Source organism: Falco peregrinus, chromosome 7 (assembly GCF_023634155.1).
Source record: "Falco peregrinus isolate bFalPer1 chromosome 7, bFalPer1.pri, whole genome shotgun sequence".
Taxonomy (NCBI): Eukaryota; Metazoa; Chordata; class Aves; order Falconiformes; family Falconidae; genus Falco; species Falco peregrinus.
Genome location: NC_073727.1, coordinates 35,210,010 through 35,228,141, shown reverse-complemented (window position 1 = coordinate 35,228,141; position 18,132 = coordinate 35,210,010). Strand labels below are relative to the sequence as shown.

Here is an 18,132-nt window from a genome sequence, read left to right as displayed (position 1 = left end):
AATCAAGCATTCCCATGAACTTATATGAAGATATTTATTTGTACTCCTCTGCTCCTCTTAGAAATGTCCTTTTGCTGAAAATTTCACAGTTACAAGCTACATTGAAACCATTTACTCTCTACTCACAGTTTCCGGTATTGACTCAAGGTTTGCTTCATTCCCCTGCCTACCTATATTTGTTTCCCTTTGTCTTACCCCTAGATTTTAAATTCTTTGGAGAAGAGACCATCTTTTTGTACTTTGTTTGCACAGTGCCCTACACAATGGAATTCCAATCAAGGACTTCCAGGTGCTCCAATAATGAAAACAATTTTGAAAGTAAGTCTCAAAATGTTTTGTGTTTTACAGAAACTCTTTACAAACTAATGATTGTTTAAATGTGGCCTGTGATAAATTAGCTTGACATTTGATTTAATTTCCTTTCTTTTTTTCTGTATAGAATGGATCCTCCTTGCTATTAAGACCCATTATAGGGTCTGAGCCCAAGATAAATCAGCAGATGAATGTGATAAAAGCACCTTTAGAATATTCAGCCATTAAAATTGGCATCCTATCTTAAAAATCCAGATGGTCAAGAAAGAGAATGACAGAACCATAATATCAAAGATAAATGGATAGTAGCATTATGAAAATTATACCCTTTGAAATAGTAAATGTTACCAAACAGGATCAAGTAACTGTCAGCTGCTTGAAAGCAACGATCAGTTTATTCCATGGAAGAACCCAATGCACGACAACTTGCTGCAGAACAAGGATCTCTGGCTCCCTCCGGTGAAGGGAACAGCTGATGTACTTTTCCGCTACACTAAAACCAAATTAATCTACCATGGTTTTTGGTCTCATCAATCCCTGAGAGCATTTTTAACAAACTGAATGAAAACAGATGGTATAATTTCTCCTTTTTTAATTCATGGCAGGTCACATGGTATTTAAAAATACTATTGTTAGGCAACTTTAAATTTCTATAGCTCTTATATATTCTTACTTTATTGTTGTAGCATTATGTTTGACAGTTACCTTTCAAGACAAAGCCCAAATTACCTATTATAATTATTTACCATCCTTCTGTGGATCAGATCATTTGTACACTTGTGTCTTTCTATAGCACATGACATTAAGCAGCTATTACTGATGCAAAATACTCTTCTTGAAAACATCCTTTTTGTCCCTATTCTTAAACTCATGAGGTGTGTAACCTCAGTGAATTTTCTTTTATATACCATATTTAGACATATAACTCCTTCCAAGACAACATTCCTCCCAAGACAGCAAGAACACAGTGATAGGCAGCAGAAAGTAAAATATTTTGTCAGATACCATTCCTTTCCTGTTTTTTCTAAACGTCCTTCACTTCCATTGGCAAATTTTCAGAAGAGAGCTAATTTTTTTTTAAAAAAGAAAGAGTGAGCCTTAGGGTTCATCAAGGAATAAAGGTCAACAAGCTCAACTTCTGCAGGTGTATTTCATAATTTCATGTTGAAAGTAAAGGACATATGAAATGTTATAATGTACTGATAAAATGAGAAATAGTAATGTTTCTGTAGCAGACTTTCCAAATGGTAAAGCTTGTTCCACACAATCCATAGATGGTTAATCTACAGTTTACTTGAATGTGTGTAATTCCTGACAGCAGGAGATTCACTGAAACGGCACAAGCTCTGTCTGAATGAGCAAACGGAGCTATTTGAGAAAATAAAAAGCCCTAAACACTGATTACACACAGTGCTGAAGATGATGTATTGTAACCTAGTTTTAGCACAGTAAGCTCTAGAAAACGTTTTGCCCCTAAAGCTAAATTAAAGAAATTGACTTATATTTGCATGTATTCTCCCTCTTCTCCCCGCACACACCATGTTTCCTGGAAGGCAATGTTTCTCTGTATTCTTGGCCAGTGGCACTAGTTTTGCCATATGTACAATACTGTGTTCACTAAATTGCTAACAAAAAAAAATTTCAAATTTAATATTTACTTCTCAAAAATGTAAACATATGAGTCAAAGTGAGGAAACATTCACTTCAGCTCATACACACATAGTCTGCTATCCATTTCAATTTTTCTCCGTCCATTTCTTGAATTGACACAAATAACAGCATCAGCAGATTATGTTTTGTAGGTCCCTAGAGCAAGCATTTTTGGTTGTTTTATGTGATCAATAGCAAGGGTAGCTTCAGCCTTTGCCTTTATTGTACATGAGTATTTCCATTCATGATAGGTTTTTTTATTGCTGTTTTCCCCTCCAGAAATATTTTTGATTCAGGCTAGTTCCTCCCTGATAAGTAGAGGATTTTTTTTTCGGTTTTAAAGCCCATTCTAGTTTGATTACTTCAAACTAAATCTGGATATTTCAGAAATTACAAATAGTTCTACTGAGTCTTGAAAAAAATGTGAGTATAAGAATTACATGATGCAAGATATTTTCTATTATAAGAAAGTTATCTTCTTTATATTTATAAGAAATTATTTTTTCTTTTAACGTGATTTAATTCTTTCATTTTATGGGTTGTGTCATATTTAGAAGTTGACACTGAGGTCTATTCTATTTCGCTACATTTTAAAGCCATTCTCTTTTCTCATTGTCTGCATGATTTCTGCAACTCCAAATGACATCTCCTCAGCCATATTCCCTTAAGGGACTTAAAAATCTTTTTCCAAGCTTTAATTGGGATCTGGAGTTTAAAAGGAGTTCTCCACTCCTGCTCTTGTTGCTTTTGCTTGCCTGCTGACTTTTTTCACTTTTGCTGGGAAACCAGCTGCTCTCAGAGCTTTTCCTTTTGTACTTTTTATTGTTGTCATCTCAAGTTAAAAATAAATTCCTGCACAAAACTGTAGGCTTCCTTCTGCTGCTTGGATGGGATTTCAGAGACTCTTTACTGTGTCCTAAATTCTGAGGAGCTGCCATTCCACCCCTGAAGGTTTCCTTTCCTAATCAGAAAGGATAACCAACTGCATAATGCATACTTTCCCCTCTAGCTTTTTACTTGCTCATGTCTTATGCCTATAGTTAGATATTTCTCATATCCAATCATTTTTTCTCAGAGCCTCTTGCCCATCATATTCTCCTACTCCTTGTTTCTACCTCATATGGTTCACAACCTTCTGTTCTGGTGTCTTCCAGTTTAACTAATGACTTTTCCTGCCTCCCCCGGTGCAGTCATGTTCCTAAGTTATCCAGCTCCCTGTTCTTCCTTTGCTCTTCCCAGGCACTCACAGTCTCATGGTCTTCGTAAAGGAATTCATCTGACTCTACAGATGACATAGAGAGATAGGCATCTCTGGTGGAGATTCACAAATCCTAAAATAAGTGCCCTACACTGTTGGAATGAATAGTCTTCTGGTGATTCTTATTTCTATCCATACTTTCCAGAGCTAGCAGCTTAATTTGACTTTTTGCTGTATTTAGATAGGGAAAGTTAGGAACCTCATTCCTAGTAAGTGTGCATCACAGCGAGGTAGATTTGTCATGAATGTCTTTTCTGCTAGTGTGTGTCTGTTATAGACAGAAGTTTGGTGAGGTTAATCCAATTCATAGATGTTAAGGAGCGATCATTTCTCCGGGTACCAAAGAAAGTTTTAAAAAGTAGTCACTTTAGTAACATTAGTAATAAACACTGTGCTTTCAACTAAAATCCATTTTTTTTACCTCATGAAAAAATTGGAATTTTGCCTAAAAATCTGAATGTGAGAAATGAAAGTTAAGAGAAAGGAACAGAAACTAAATGTAGGCCTAAAATAAATTTCTCAAATATGAAAGCACTACAGCTCTCAACACTGAGTTATGAACAAAGGAAATATCCACTAGAGCTGAGAAATTTTCCCTGCACTGTCAGAATGGCTCAGGTTAAGAAAAAAGAAATTAAACTAATTTTTAAAATATACAAACTTTTACAGCAATTACTTAAATAACTTTGGTTTAATAATGGAAGAAGTGTTCTTATCTCTATCCATGCAGACAGTATTTGTATCTGAAAGTTAAGAATAATCCTGAAGTCTTTATCAAAAGTCAAGAATAATCAAGGTTCTCAGTTTGTTTATCCAGAGATCCTCAGCTGTTGTTTCCAGACAGTATCCTGTCTCCAAATCTTTCCAGTGTGGCTGCAGACCAAGAATTTTTTTTTAAAAAAAAAAAAAAAAGAGGAAAATAAAAAGGGAAAAAAAAAACCCACAGAAAAGGAATATGACTTCCTCTATAACTCCAGTACTTTTGTTTGTGGGCCAGTAGAGGTCAAGAACCACTGTGTCACAATCTGTACAAACAGAATGAGAAATACCTCCTCAAGTAGTAATACTTTAAGTGTTTTACATCTACAGACCTTAAAAAGACATCTTCAGCATGCATTTTATATGCCATATGCTGTGTTTCACAATGCATAACTATATTCAAAATCTAAGTGTTTTTTAAAATAGGAGAGCCTAAATAACTTTGTTTTTATGCTGAGTACTCAGGGCATGCCAGAAAATTCAGTCACATTTCTTTTCTGATCTTTAGTTTTTTCTTTTTGTTATTAATTATACACATTTAGGAATGTTTGTCTAATCTACTTGGAGTTAGAGGAATTATTCTACTTTGTTGAATTTTAAGAATGATATCCCCTTTTATGTCATTGTAGGAGAGAGCTTCCTTCATTATGGGAATACATTTGCAACCTCAACTTTCCGTGTATCTGTGCATGATGAAATACCAGCGGTAAAATCAGTTGCTGCTTCTTGTATCCTAAAGGTAGTAGCCTCCAGGGCTGTCACTTTAGTTTAACTGAGGTTAAGAGAGGAAAAGCAGTAGAGATTTGTGCCTATACACAGCCTAATTTTAAGACAGCATCTTCTCTCACGTATTCCGGAAGAATATACTATGATACTCTGTATCAGTTTGCTGATTCCTAGAGACCAAAAATAATAGTATACCACTATATACGTCTTTCATCCAGACTATCAACTGTATTGTCTCCAGGCAGTGCTCTAAAACAAATTTCCGGTTTATATGCCGAGCTCTGGGAGTCATTATAGCTTGAGCGAGAGTCCACCTAAAACTCGTAGTTGGGTCTGTGCAGAGGAAAGAACAGGACAGTATTAGCCAGGGGAGGTTTCAGTCACTTTTTATTCCACATGCAATCACGACAAATCCTACACCAGTTTTCAGAAAAGATAACCCAGCTTCCAGAAGATGTAACTTGGCTTCCTTTTCCCCTCTCAGAAGTGCATAAGGTTTGTCCTAGTGGAAGTTCTTTGTAGTATGACTCTGTGTTATTCCATTTCTTCTTCAGCCTTACTTGTTAAAAGTAACAAGAACTGTGTCTTGTCCCATGCAGGCAGCATTCAAGAAAAACTCCTAACAAGCCAAATACTTTCTCCCAGCCTGAGTTTGAACTTTCTCTGCACTTAACTCTTCCTTTTGTTATGTCAGTGCACACTCAAATAAAGTTATTTGGCTCCCCCCTGCTTTGCTTTGCTTCTAGTCTCCCGAAGTCCTCTGTCTGCCTCCCCTCAAGCTCTTTTGACTACATTTTCATGTAAACTCACTCTCATGTTGATGTACTGGACATTTTGAGTACTTGCCTGCCTTCAGGTGAAAACCTGAGAATCTGTGATGAGCTATAATGTGAGAAACAGGTAAGCAGCCAGTGAGTCCACGTTGCTCACTACTACTAACTTCCAAATTAATATTTGTTTTAGTTTTGATTGCCTGACTTTTTTCCATCTTTTCCTTCTCTGCTACATAACACATAATAAAAGCCCTCATTCTTTTACCAAAGCCTGCTTTCTCCTTTGGGATCAAGCAAAATAGTATGTTTTCTTAAAAGGTAATTTGCTTGGGAGATTTACTTTGTGTGATTCAGTGTATTCTTGCAGAAAGCTCTGAATTTGTGCAAACTAACATTTTCTGTTAAACCATGCAGAGAATTAAACATCAAGCATATTATTCCAGTTATGGAACAAATATTTAAACCAGTAGCAAAGCCAGTGGGATCAGCTTTGACACTCAATAGCAGCAATTCCTTTTTGTTGAGACATTTTCTTTCCTCTGTTTCCTTTTCTAATCTTTAGAAGATTCTGAAGACTAACCTGGCCACTAAAAGGAGAATAAAATCAGTAGCTTCTGTAAGTCAAGTGGACACATACATTTTGTAGTGCAGGCCATGCAACTTCCTTACTTGTTTATCAGCATGTTCTGAACAGTCTATCTTCCTTATCATCTGCTTATGAGACCTGAAGCATTGACAGAACACTTCTAAAGTTTCTTTCAGTATATAAGGTGATTGCAGGCATTAACCACAGAATAAACACCTTAGCCACTATCCTCCCTGCAGCTAAACCAGGCTGGCATAAGGAAAACCAACTGAATAAAGTTGATAGAGAAGGTATGTGTTAACTGCTACAGAGTATCATATATGTGATTTCATTCAAATGGAAAGGTAGAAAAACTGACCTATAGGTAAGCGTTAAGGGAATGATGTGGGGGACAGTATCTATAAAACACAGGTAAGAAAAGCAAGAGTACTTAAAATTCAGGAATTTCACCTAATATTTATGAAGGATGAGACAAAATAATGAGGAAAAAGATCCAAAACTGCATCCATTCCAGAAGTGTATAGAAGGTAAATCCAGAATCTGTCATCAATAGTCAAGATGAACAGCAGGGACATAGTGAGTTCTTGACTGCCACATCCCTTGTCCTTCTTCGTGCACACAAGTGATGCTGGCCAAGCCCCTAGGACACACACCCCCCAGTGCTGTTGAGTATGTGGATATGAGGGTGGGAATAATCGACTTTCATTTCTAATGTGAGTTCACCTTCCTTTTATCTGGGATCTCTCACTGAACTTTGCTACACTTTTCCTACATTAACAGTAGAGGGAGGTTCTTACATTGTTCTTAACTCTGAAAAAAGGATGCAACTGTTCATAAGTAGTCTCTGTAGAGAATCAGGAGGATGTGCTTATAGTACAGAACAGTGGGCCATTTCATAATTTTTCAGGATGGGCATCATGCCATTCTGCATAAGACATAAGGCATTCAAAAGTTAGCTCTCAGAGTTTCTAAGCTGTGTGTCTGCACTCCATTTTGTATATATTCTCTTGCCCAGCAAAGAGAAACAAGCATCTCTGAAAGGAAATTCACCTCAGCTCTACTAATGACCTATCCTATTTTAAGATGGGTGTGAGTTATAAATTGAGGTGCCTATTTTTTCCAAGCTTAGACTTGGACAATTAACTATTAGATAACTATAATTACTATTTAAAATGAATGTTAAAATGTATCTCACTGATATTTTCAAAGCAGAATGCCCAGCAAATTTGCAGTTGAGTGGTGTAACATAAGATACATCTGACCTGATAATACTCTTACTCAATCAGTATTACATGTGGAATTTTCAGTGGATTGTGGATATCATTCCAATATTTTAAAAGCCAGTTAAATCCTCACTAGTGAAACCTGGCAACAGTTCTGAGGAAAAGAATGTTATTGTTAATAAAGGTTTTAATTGACACAGAATAAAAAGCTAGGAATATAATTAGTGTCAATCGTTATGGGTTTGGAGAAAGAGTCCTTATAATTCTTATTAAACACACTTGATATAATTCTTTTATGATATTGTGATATAGGCAGTGAAAGATAAATAATATATTTAGACATTCAAAAGGAATTTTGACACATTAATACACAACATTCTGATTTAAAAATTAGTGCAACAATAGAATACATTTTAAATGGATTAACAACTACCTAAGTGACAGATCCCAAGAAAGTAACTGTCAATGTGGATCTGTTGTCAAAGGAATGAGTTTCTAGTAGGGTTAGGAGGTTATCTAGTAGAATAATTGGCATCTGGTCCAGTATTAGTCAATGTAGTCAACAGTGATCTGGAAGAAGATATAAAATCACCATTGATCACAGTGTTGGCTGAGAAAGAAAAAAGACGGTGGAGGTCAACAAGCAAGGTCTGTTATCATGGTATGAGATTAAGGGATTTGCTATATTTTTTAATTTAGTGTTAATAAAGTTGTATCTTCATATAAATACTATGGCAACACAAGCTTGCATTGCTTCAGGAAAATTATTTATTTTAAATTACAACAAATACACAACATATTTAAATATTTTGTGAAAGTATACTGAAAGGCAGGGTTCTTGAATTTATCTCTCTACTTTTCCAAGAAGATCCGTAAAGGAGGCTTTTCTGCAGTTTCTATGCCTAACCCAAGTTCATGCAGGGAATCAAATACAAAGTTGGGAGGAAAGTTAGGCTTCCAGTGGAGCAAGTACAGATGGTGAGAAAGGCAATCAGAGCTAATTCAGTGGTCTGGCATATTAGCATGTGTTCTGCATATAGGACACCTGTGCTAACTGAATAATTTTCAGTTAAATTCTTCTTAATTTATTTTTCCATCTCATTAAGTCTTAAGGTGAAATTTTTCTCTCTCTCTTTTCTTTTAACTTTGCTTTTTACTCTATTTTATTTAATTGTCTTTTGGCACGTCTCAACTCTGACCATAATTTGATCTTACTTTTTAATTACTGTTCAATCTGCTTTGTTTTTCAAAGTCTCATATTTCAGCTTAAAACAGCCTGTGAAATGAAGCATTTTACCTGGGACTAAAAAGTCTTAAAATTGAACATTAAGGTATTTTGATATTTTCTCAGAGTGCTTGACTGTGCTCATTTGTGCATTTTTCTAATCACATTTTATTCCTTGGGGGGTGATTGCCTTGAGGGGAAGTAGTGTCTAACAGTGGTATGGTAGCAGAAGGCCCGCTTGTTGCATTCTACACTAATCGGGATGCCTAGTAGTTTTAAACAAGCAGCCACCCTTGCTGGTGTGAGAAACACTCCCATGCAGTTCAAATATTGCAGTCAAACCACTGACAAATGCAAAAATGTTTTAACGTACAGATGTAATTTGGAAATCCGGATCTGCTGGTTTTGTATTGTAGGTAGAATAGTAATTTTTTTGTGGTAGCTGTCATACCTGGTTGCTTCCGCTTGGGGGTATTCTGACAAGGCTAATAAATAGCTTCTAGCTGAGACTGACCTTTCTTTACATGCCCTTTCTACTTTTTTTCCTTGCATTTCTTCAAAGGCTGACCACCATTTCAGCCCTTAGTCCTTGCTTCTTTCTAGGCCCAGGTGCCTATGATTAAGCCTGCTCTGGATGTTTGATAAGGACCTCCACCCAAACACCTGTATTCACTCATTGACAAAGAACAGTAAGTCTGCTTCCATCCTCATTCTAGTGTGTAAATACCCAAGTCTTGAAAACGTCTTGAGAGACAAGGGAAGATGCAGCCCACTGGGCAAGCTTGGGGCCCCTCCCTGTACAAGGTGGATGGAGTGATGGCAAATAACAGAACTGCTCAAGCTGAGCCATGATAGAAGACTGTTGCAAAAACTCCGTCTTTCCTGTACTCAACTGTCTGAGTGTTTTTGCCCTGTACTATTCTATTTTGTAAACAGAGCACCTTAAAACAGCATATTTAGAACTAACATATTTGACTTTGCACTAGAACGGCTGGAAATAAAACCACTCATACAGGAATACTTCCCAGTCAGAATGCTAAAACCAAGAGCTGGGAGGCAACTTAAGAAACAGTTCCTTTTGTTGCTCATTTTTAATTGATGCCTGACAGCTAAGGCTGGCTGTGCCATAATTTGGACATGAGAACACAGGATAAGAAGGCTCAATAAAAGCAAGAGCTGGGGCCAAGCTGGACCAAATGTGCATTGACAAATGGTACAGGAATTACCTGTGTCCCTCTTCCACTAGCAAAGAATCAGTGAAATGTTGACATGTTCTGCCTATATTCTCTGTACACTGACTCTTCATGAAAGGGGCACAAAAGCCACCTTCAGCAACATCTGTGAAAGGATTTCTGTATGGAGGCAGAATTTTCCACAGGTAAGTCATCTGAAGCAATGCTCTAAAATTGCTCAGCAGCTTTAAACCGGAGAACTCTGCTTGATACCTGTACTGTTACATTACATTAGCAGCAAAATAAATGCTTATTAAAGATATCTTTTTCTTTGAAACTGAACTATTTAAACTTGTTGACATTCAGGAAATGGAACAGCAAGTATTGCTTTTGGAAAGGTAAAACCAGAAGATGAAATCAAAAATGGGTTTTGAAGTATGACAAATGGTCTCTTGTTCTTTGAATTCTCATGGCCATCACTTTTTTGTGTAGAAACTTGTCAATGTGATGATACATGAAACCATATCTTTCCCCGCCCCCCCCCCCCCCTTTTAAATGGGAAAACATTTCTGTCAAGGCAGGAAAAGCACTGTCGTTTTACCATATACACACTTACCATATTGGCACATTCAGAGTTCTCCCATTTCTGTCTAGTAACCATGCTTTGCATCCAAAAAGCTGTAAAACCAGTTATGTCCACAATGTTTGCTTTCTATTATTAACTGAAAGGTGAATTTTACAAACTCGGGGTAAAAGATGTCAAAGACATCAGGTGAAAGGCAATCTTTCACTTTCTGTAGAAAGATTCAGTTTAGAAATGCTAAACTCTAAACTTTGAAATTGGCAGTCACTGATACATAATTTTAAGAAAGAATATATCTAATGCAAAAATATATTTGTTTAATAAGGTCTGAATTCAGAAGATGAAAAAAAAGAAAATCAAGCCAAAAAATCCCACCTCTATCATTCTGTGGTCTGTGTTAGGTACCAAGCAAAATTATTTGATATGAACAACAGCAAGGAGTTGTTACAGGTTAGAATTATGTTATGCTCTGATTAAACTAACAATTAAGCATGGAAAAGCAGACACCTGTGGGGAGGACTGTAAATGGCTGTCTAATGTGATAACATCTCTGAAAGACTTATGCTTTGGTTTAGGTTGAGGCTAGTCATATAAACGTTAATAGACCAAATTCAGCAGGGGAGAAGCCATTGTGTGGGTAACGCTTGTGCTGACACCTTCAGTTTAATTATACAGTGACCCTTTGGGTCAGCAGACATCGTTAGAATTCCCAAATGCAGGTTAAGGGACAAAATAATAATGCTGTGAGTACAGAACAAATGAGATGAGCTTGCTACAAACTGCAAGGAACTAAGAAAGCATCATTGTTCTTATGTTAATATGGAAGATGACTCTGTGGCTTTTATCTTCCTGATTTTTTCATAGATTTGGTTTATTTATGATGCTCTTGAACTCAGTCTGTTATGTAAATGTTCTCCAAGGATTGTTTTCATAGGAAATAAATCATCACATTTTGTTCTTTAGGCAACTACCTAACTTGCCAGTTGGTGAAAGCCACAATTAAAAATGGCATGATATCAAAAGCTACTCTTAGATGTGTGCTACCTGCAGTCTGGATACAGCCAGATGTCTAGTGTTTTTAAGAAAGTAGACAGTTAGATGGTAGAAATTATAGAGTTTTGAACACTTCTGTGAAGCTCATATACAAAAGAAATGCTAATGACACTGCAAGCTAATTGGATCATGAGACCTGTATTAGAAGGAGCTAAGCCATTGGGGTGGGGAGACTTGGGTGACTGAAGTACCACAGGCTGTGCAGCTGAACGTCCCAGCTCCTAAATGTAATGGTACCTGTGACTTATATGAAACCATTACTGTAAATTAAGTCATTGACAACAACCAAAAAGTGGTACCCAGTCAGTAGCTTTATTATTATATCAGTAACAATAACTGAGGACCTTTTTAATCAAAATGTACTAAAGCATGTATTTAATATGATTATTTCAGCTCTCATTCAGCTGAAAGCTGAAGATATCTGCATCTACAGTGAAGCCTGGTGAAACAGGTAGTGCAGCTTGTTCATATGAGGGGCACTTTGCTTTTCTCATTCACTTAGAGAAAAAATATTACTCTAATTTAAGGACTTAAAACCTTTCTTTTCTGGCTGATGCTCATCCCACAATATGCCCAAAAAAGACTGCTATTTTGTGGCTGGAAGAAAAGGAGAATACTTTTTATACACTGATAATTATTTAGAGTTTGAAAAGTTGCCTCTCTTCAGAACCTTCCTTATGAATCAGGCCTGGCAGTACTTGTATCACTTAGAAGCGGGGTACCAGGTATAAACCCTACAAAGCTGAGATAGGCAACTGCCTTCTTGATGACCTCCAGCAGAGCTGGGCTCCTAGACTGCCCTCACAGAAACTGTCTGCCGGGTATAAAACCTGGGGGAGTTGATACAAAACACCAAAGACAGAAACATGCCTGAAACACTTGTCTTCTGCATGACCTCATGTCCACGATTGTGGATGGAAAAGTCTGAAATTAGGATTTAGGCCATTAAACTCACCTCTTCTGCTTTGGCGCCTGAAAGCAGTCAGTGGCAGTACCCACTCAGGACATGAGAGAAGAAGAGTGGGTCGCCCCTTCTGCAAGGAGGCCTGTTTTTCTCAGGATTCATGAGTTTTGCAGAGCAGATGGGGTTGCTCAGGTTTGGTCAGAAATAGAGTTGAGATGGGTTTGATCCAAATCAAGTCCTTCTGCCAGGCCAGAATAGCAAACATGAGCACATGTAAAAAATATTCAAGTAAAAATTTCTGTGGAACTAGTTAACTGTGTTCTGTTTCCTCCCTACTGTTCTTCAGTCATCAAGAACAAAAATGCCTGACCAGCCTGACTGATTTGCATTGCTTAATTTCAGCTTTGTAGCATAAAAGGAGAAATGTCAGAGAAGCATCTTTCCTAAATTGGATCTTTTTATGAATAACTGTTGTTCAAGAGTTTTGTTGGGTTTGTGCTGATGGAAATTAAACCACATGAAAGTGTTGTTTGCCCTTAAATATAGAGAAGAAAGAGGAAAAAGACAAAGAAATACACACAGTATTCTGTGAAAGTAAAATGTCTTTTTTTTTTTTTACTGGATAAATGAAGTATAATTCTTCTCCCTTCAGAAACAGTTTAGAAAAAGGTATGTTTATATGTTTTACATGTATTTTTAAACACCTAAATAAGTTTTCACACTCTAGAATCTCAGCTGAAGGAACAATCACTTTATCAGTGGGCTTAATAAGAGCAAAGGCTGCATGAGACATACAGAAGCCACAGAGGAAACACAAGCAAAGTCTGATGTCACTCAAATGCCGTTTCTTTCCAGAGGTCTGTTAACAATTGTTAGACTGAAGAAAATCATCATTACTGGATCTGTCTACAGTGTTATTTTTAATTTGAATGAAGCTTGTACAGATGATACTACAGTTGATTAATTTTACTGATATTGAATCTGTTTCATTAATATGCATGTTGACTGAATAACTGCCTATGAACCTTCTAAAATGTGCTTCTAATCACATCAGCGTTAAATATTAACTAGGAACCTGACTATATCATTCAGTCACGTTCTCTTTTTCCTAGCTTATCATTACATGTGTGTCGATAGGAGCCATAATTTTTTGCCAATAATTTCATTTATCATAAATAAACACATTTCTTATGATTGTTCCTTACTTAGCTGAATGTAGCAGTACTTCCACCATGCAGTTAGGTGAAAGCAATATTCACTGGAGGGTAGGTTTGGGAGCATGGCTTCTAGTAAACATTTTGCCTCGGGGATTTTGTGCTATCTTTTCTTTCTCTTTTTTCTCTTCAGGGAATATTTGTCCTAGGATTGCCGTATGCTCTTCTCCACAGTGGATACAGTGGCCTATTTCTTATTATCTTGGCTGCAGCATTATGCTGTTACACAGGCAAAATTCTAATTGCTTGCCTGTATGAAGAAAATGAAGATGGACAGCTTATAAGAGTGAGACACACATATGAAGATATTGCGAATGCCTGCTGCAAAAAAATATCTCCCAGACTAGGTGGCATCATTGTCAACATGACCCAAGTGATGGAACTGATCATGACATGTGTTTTGTACCTGGTTGTTAGTGGGAACTTGCTGTCACATAGTTTTCCATATGTACCAGTGACTGAGAAAACTTGGTCTGTAATTGCATTTGTTATACTGCTGCCTTGTGTATTTATCAAGACTCTCAAAATTGTTTCCAAACTCAGCCAGCTTTGCTCCTTGGTCCATTTCATTATCATCCTTGTAGTGATGACTTACTGTCTCACGCAAATGCATCAGTGGTCCTGGGCAAAATTCAGACTCTCCATTGAGTTTGAGGACTTCTTAGTCTCTGTAGGGGTGATCATTTTCAGTTACACTTCGCAAATATTTCTTCCCACACTCGAAGGTAACATGAAAAACCCGGGGGAATTTAGGTGTATGATGAATTGGACTCACTTTTTTGCTTGTGTCTTGAAAACAACCTTTGCACTGACTGCATTCTTGACCTGGGGTGAAGAGACAAAGGAAGTTATTACTGACAACCTGCCATCATTTCTTGAAACCCTAGTGAATTTGTGTCTCTTAACCAAGGCTCTTCTTTCTTACCCTTTGCCCTTTTTTGCAGCCACAGAAATTTTGTATGCTTGTATTTCTAGAGGCAACCATTCTAATTACACATCTCCACTGTTTGCTCTGGGTGTAAGAGGCTCATTTCTCTTGTTAACTCTGCTGATGGCCATGTTCATACCACATTTTGCCTTGTTGATGGGTTTCACAGGCAGTATAACAGGTGCTGCTATGACTTTTCTTCTTCCTTCTCTCTTCCATTTAAAACTGAAATGGAAAAAACTATCCTTCTTAGAGATATGTGCAGATATCTCTGTTTTTATTTTGGGTTTCCTTTGTAGTCTTGCAGGCATAGTTTGCTCAATAAAAGGGCTGCTTGAGGTATTTGGAGGAGTGTAAAAATATTTCCTAAAAGCCAAATAAGGCCCAAATCTTATAAACATTTTACCCCTTTAGTCAGTATATAACAGATTTTGTCACTAGGTAACATTAAGCATATGCTTAAATATTTGCAGGATTAGGGTTTCAACTGTAAAAATATGTGACTCTAAGCAAATTGGAAAATAACCTTTATAGCCAAAAAGTACAAAATTATCCTTATTTAAAATGTTGAGAGAAAAAGTGTGAGAGATGGTTTAGCATGAAAGTAATTTGAAACTAATCCTATATGGTTTTGTTCATATATGACATGCACATCCTAAAATGGTTACTGCAAGTGATTCCACCAACTTAACCAGAATTTCTCATGGGGTTAGGTGCTGTTCAGCCTCAAAGGTATCAAATCTAGCTTACAGGATATGGTAGAGTTTGAGAGAGCTATCATTGCAAAGGGATGAAATGTAATCTCACATTATTGGCAGAATGTAATTCAACATGTGAACAGAACAAATCAGTGTATTTCATTATTTATGTAAGACGAGTTCTACTAGTTGTTTTTTAAATGAGTAGGCCAAAAGAGAACTCAGTTTACAACAGCTTTGAAAGCCTGCTTTTATCATGAGTTCAACTGGGAATATAGTTTGAGTTGAACAGGCATTCTAACAGCTCACAGTCATGGAAAAGGGAATTTGTTCTGAAAGAAGCTATAGCCAATGACTGCAGCGTTTCTGCAAGTCTTAATTCCTAAGATTCATGCCTCTGCAATGCAGTTATTCTATTGGTTGGGTTACAAGAAGTCTCACTGGTAACATGAAAAAGTTAATATGCAGTTCACTTTCCCTCTTAGGCAGGAAATTTCTTTGATCTGTGTATTTTATCTGATGATATTAAAAGCTCGATGAAGTAAATCAAGTTCAATAAGCAGACACACAGTTAACTTCCTGTATGACTTGATAGATCTTTAGCTTTAAAAGATATTGGCTTAATAAAAAGATCAACTTTGCAATGTATTTCACATTAGTGATAAAACATTGACAAGAAGCAATCTAATCAGAGTACTCTAATGAATACATATCATCTTATTGTACTAAATCTATGTTATATTAGGTAAAGTAATGATTTGAAAGAATAAAGTTTACGTTTTTGTAATGAACAATTACACACAAATTCCTACTGTGTCATATGAAAAATTCTTTGCATGTCAACATAAGACTAGATTATAGAGTAAAAAGCCTAGAGGTAACTGCTTGACTAAACAATTTTTCTAGGTAGTACCTTAGCATTAATGCTTCCGTCCTGCATGAGCAACAGTGACCTCTCAAGGCTAATTTGCTGAATGATAAATAACATGCAATTAAGAGAGGAGTTCTGCTAAGCCTTGTATGTCACCCTGTTCCTTTCTTTGTTTCCTAATGTACGTTTGTCATGTGGAATAGTGATGAAAAATTTATTACAACAGATTAATTGTGTAATAACAAAACTATTAAGAAAACTGAGGAAATAAGTATTATCTTAGAATTTCTATTACTTCTTTGGTACAATGGGTCAAATTCTGCACTCAAATCCACAACAGTTTAATTTATTGATATTAAGGTTTGTACTGGAACAAACAGGAGGCATGTACTTTTTTAAAGAGTCTTTATTTTTATGTAAAATGTCAAAAATACATTACTCATTGAAGTACATGAAAGCTTGTTATTACCCTACGACACAGTCAGAAGGATATTATTACTTGGATGATGTCAATGAAAGGGTATCATTATTTTTTGTGTGGAGAAGTTTCACAGACAAACAAACATGCAAGAACAGTATTTGTTCTATTTAACCTATATAAACATCCGAGGACAGAGGGAGGTTGTCCAAAGAGTTTTGCAAAAGCTCTCAGATACTTAAAAACTTTCCAGAAACAATTCACCATTTTTTCCCATCTCCTACTTTTATTTAATGTATTTTCTTTCAAACTCTTCAGAAATTCTTGGGTTTGCCCCAGTGCATTTGCTGTTGAGGACAGCCTGGAATCAGGATATAGACTTTATTGCATGACAGTTTTAGGGATTCCCTGGCTCATCAGTGTCATTGAGAACTGGCTTCAGCTGGACTTTCTTCTCTCAACCTTTTCAAGAAGCCAATGCCTATTTCTTTTAAGCCAAGGATGGTCATTCCACCCCACAATCATGCTCTCTCACTTATGTAAGATCTTTCCTACAAAGGAAGATGATTCATGCTTAATAAGACATACAGTATTAATGTTCTTATTTAATCATTTACATAATCACAGTTAACATCAGGGAACAGCGAGGACTATGATTAACAATGCAACTGTAAATCCACGAAACTGAAAGTCATCCAAGTGCAAGGCCTTGAGAAGTCACTTAGCAGAGGCCACTTGATTAAGAGAGAAAACATAGTTCAAGATTCCTTTTTTGTGGCCAGCACTCAGCAATTTTGAAGTATGTCATTGCTGTGGGACACAAAAGCTGTATGAGCTTCCTTTTAAAGCCATGGCCAGACATCTTCATGAGAAACTATCTTCTGGGGTCAAGATTAATTGAACCTTCCAACTCAGACAGGCAGAGATACACTTACACACCCTACAGTTCAAACCTGAATGTCGTGCTCAGCACATGATAAAGACAAAAATAAATATTCATGATATCAGGCTGACTCACTGGATTTCATTTCCTAAAACAGACAACAGCATATTCTATTAATAACATGTATAAAATATTTGAAGTGTCTATATTAGACATTAAAAGATACCATCTATAGAATATGTTCAGAAAACCTGGAAAGGTGGCATTACTATCAATTACAAACCAGGAGGCACTGTATTTATCAGTATAATGACTATTGGGAACTTTTGTCACTAGATTCATACTACCAATTGTTAGAATCACTGAAGGTAGAAAAATAAAAGACTGGCTAAATATTTATTATGTTGGCCATTCATGGATTATTCATTGTAATATGATAGTATTTTATCAAAATTAATTCTGAAAGCAAACAACCAACAGTAGTGAACATGAAGAAGATGCTAAGGAACAAATTACGTGCTGAAATAAAACATATTCAAACAGTCTTGCTTCATTTATTGTGCCAGCAAAAGTATGAGTAAAGGAACCTGCTTCCTTTCAGCAAGAATATCACAGGCATTGCTCAAAGTGCTTCTTCCATTCTATAGGGATTGTAGCATCAACACCAAACCCTAAATTTCTAGTTTTGACAGTCGGTATGCAGATTTAAGTCAGGTTACTCTAAAATTAAAATGCAGGCTTAACTAAAGTATCTCTTGCAGGTAAACTGAGAAACTTCAAGTGTTTATTTATGAAGGATTTCAAAAGCTTAATTCTGAAGTTAGTGTGAAAACCTTGCTCTCACTGACTGGGTGGGAGTATAATCATTGACTTCAGGCTTTAACATCTGACCAAGG

At 36.5% G+C, this 18,132-nt stretch overlaps 1 protein-coding gene across 1 annotated transcript; it reads left to right on the top strand.

The window, feature by feature from the left end:
• Positions 1–13,523: 13,523 nt before the first annotated feature.
• LOC101920118 (vesicular inhibitory amino acid transporter-like) lies at positions 13,524–14,825 on the top strand (the record flags this gene model as incomplete). The annotated part of the gene is made up of 1 exon (XM_055810528.1): positions 13,524–14,825. A coding segment is annotated over one exon (1,200 nt), but the record flags the coding sequence as incomplete, so codon positions are not given.
• Positions 14,826–18,132: the final 3,307 nt, after the last annotated feature.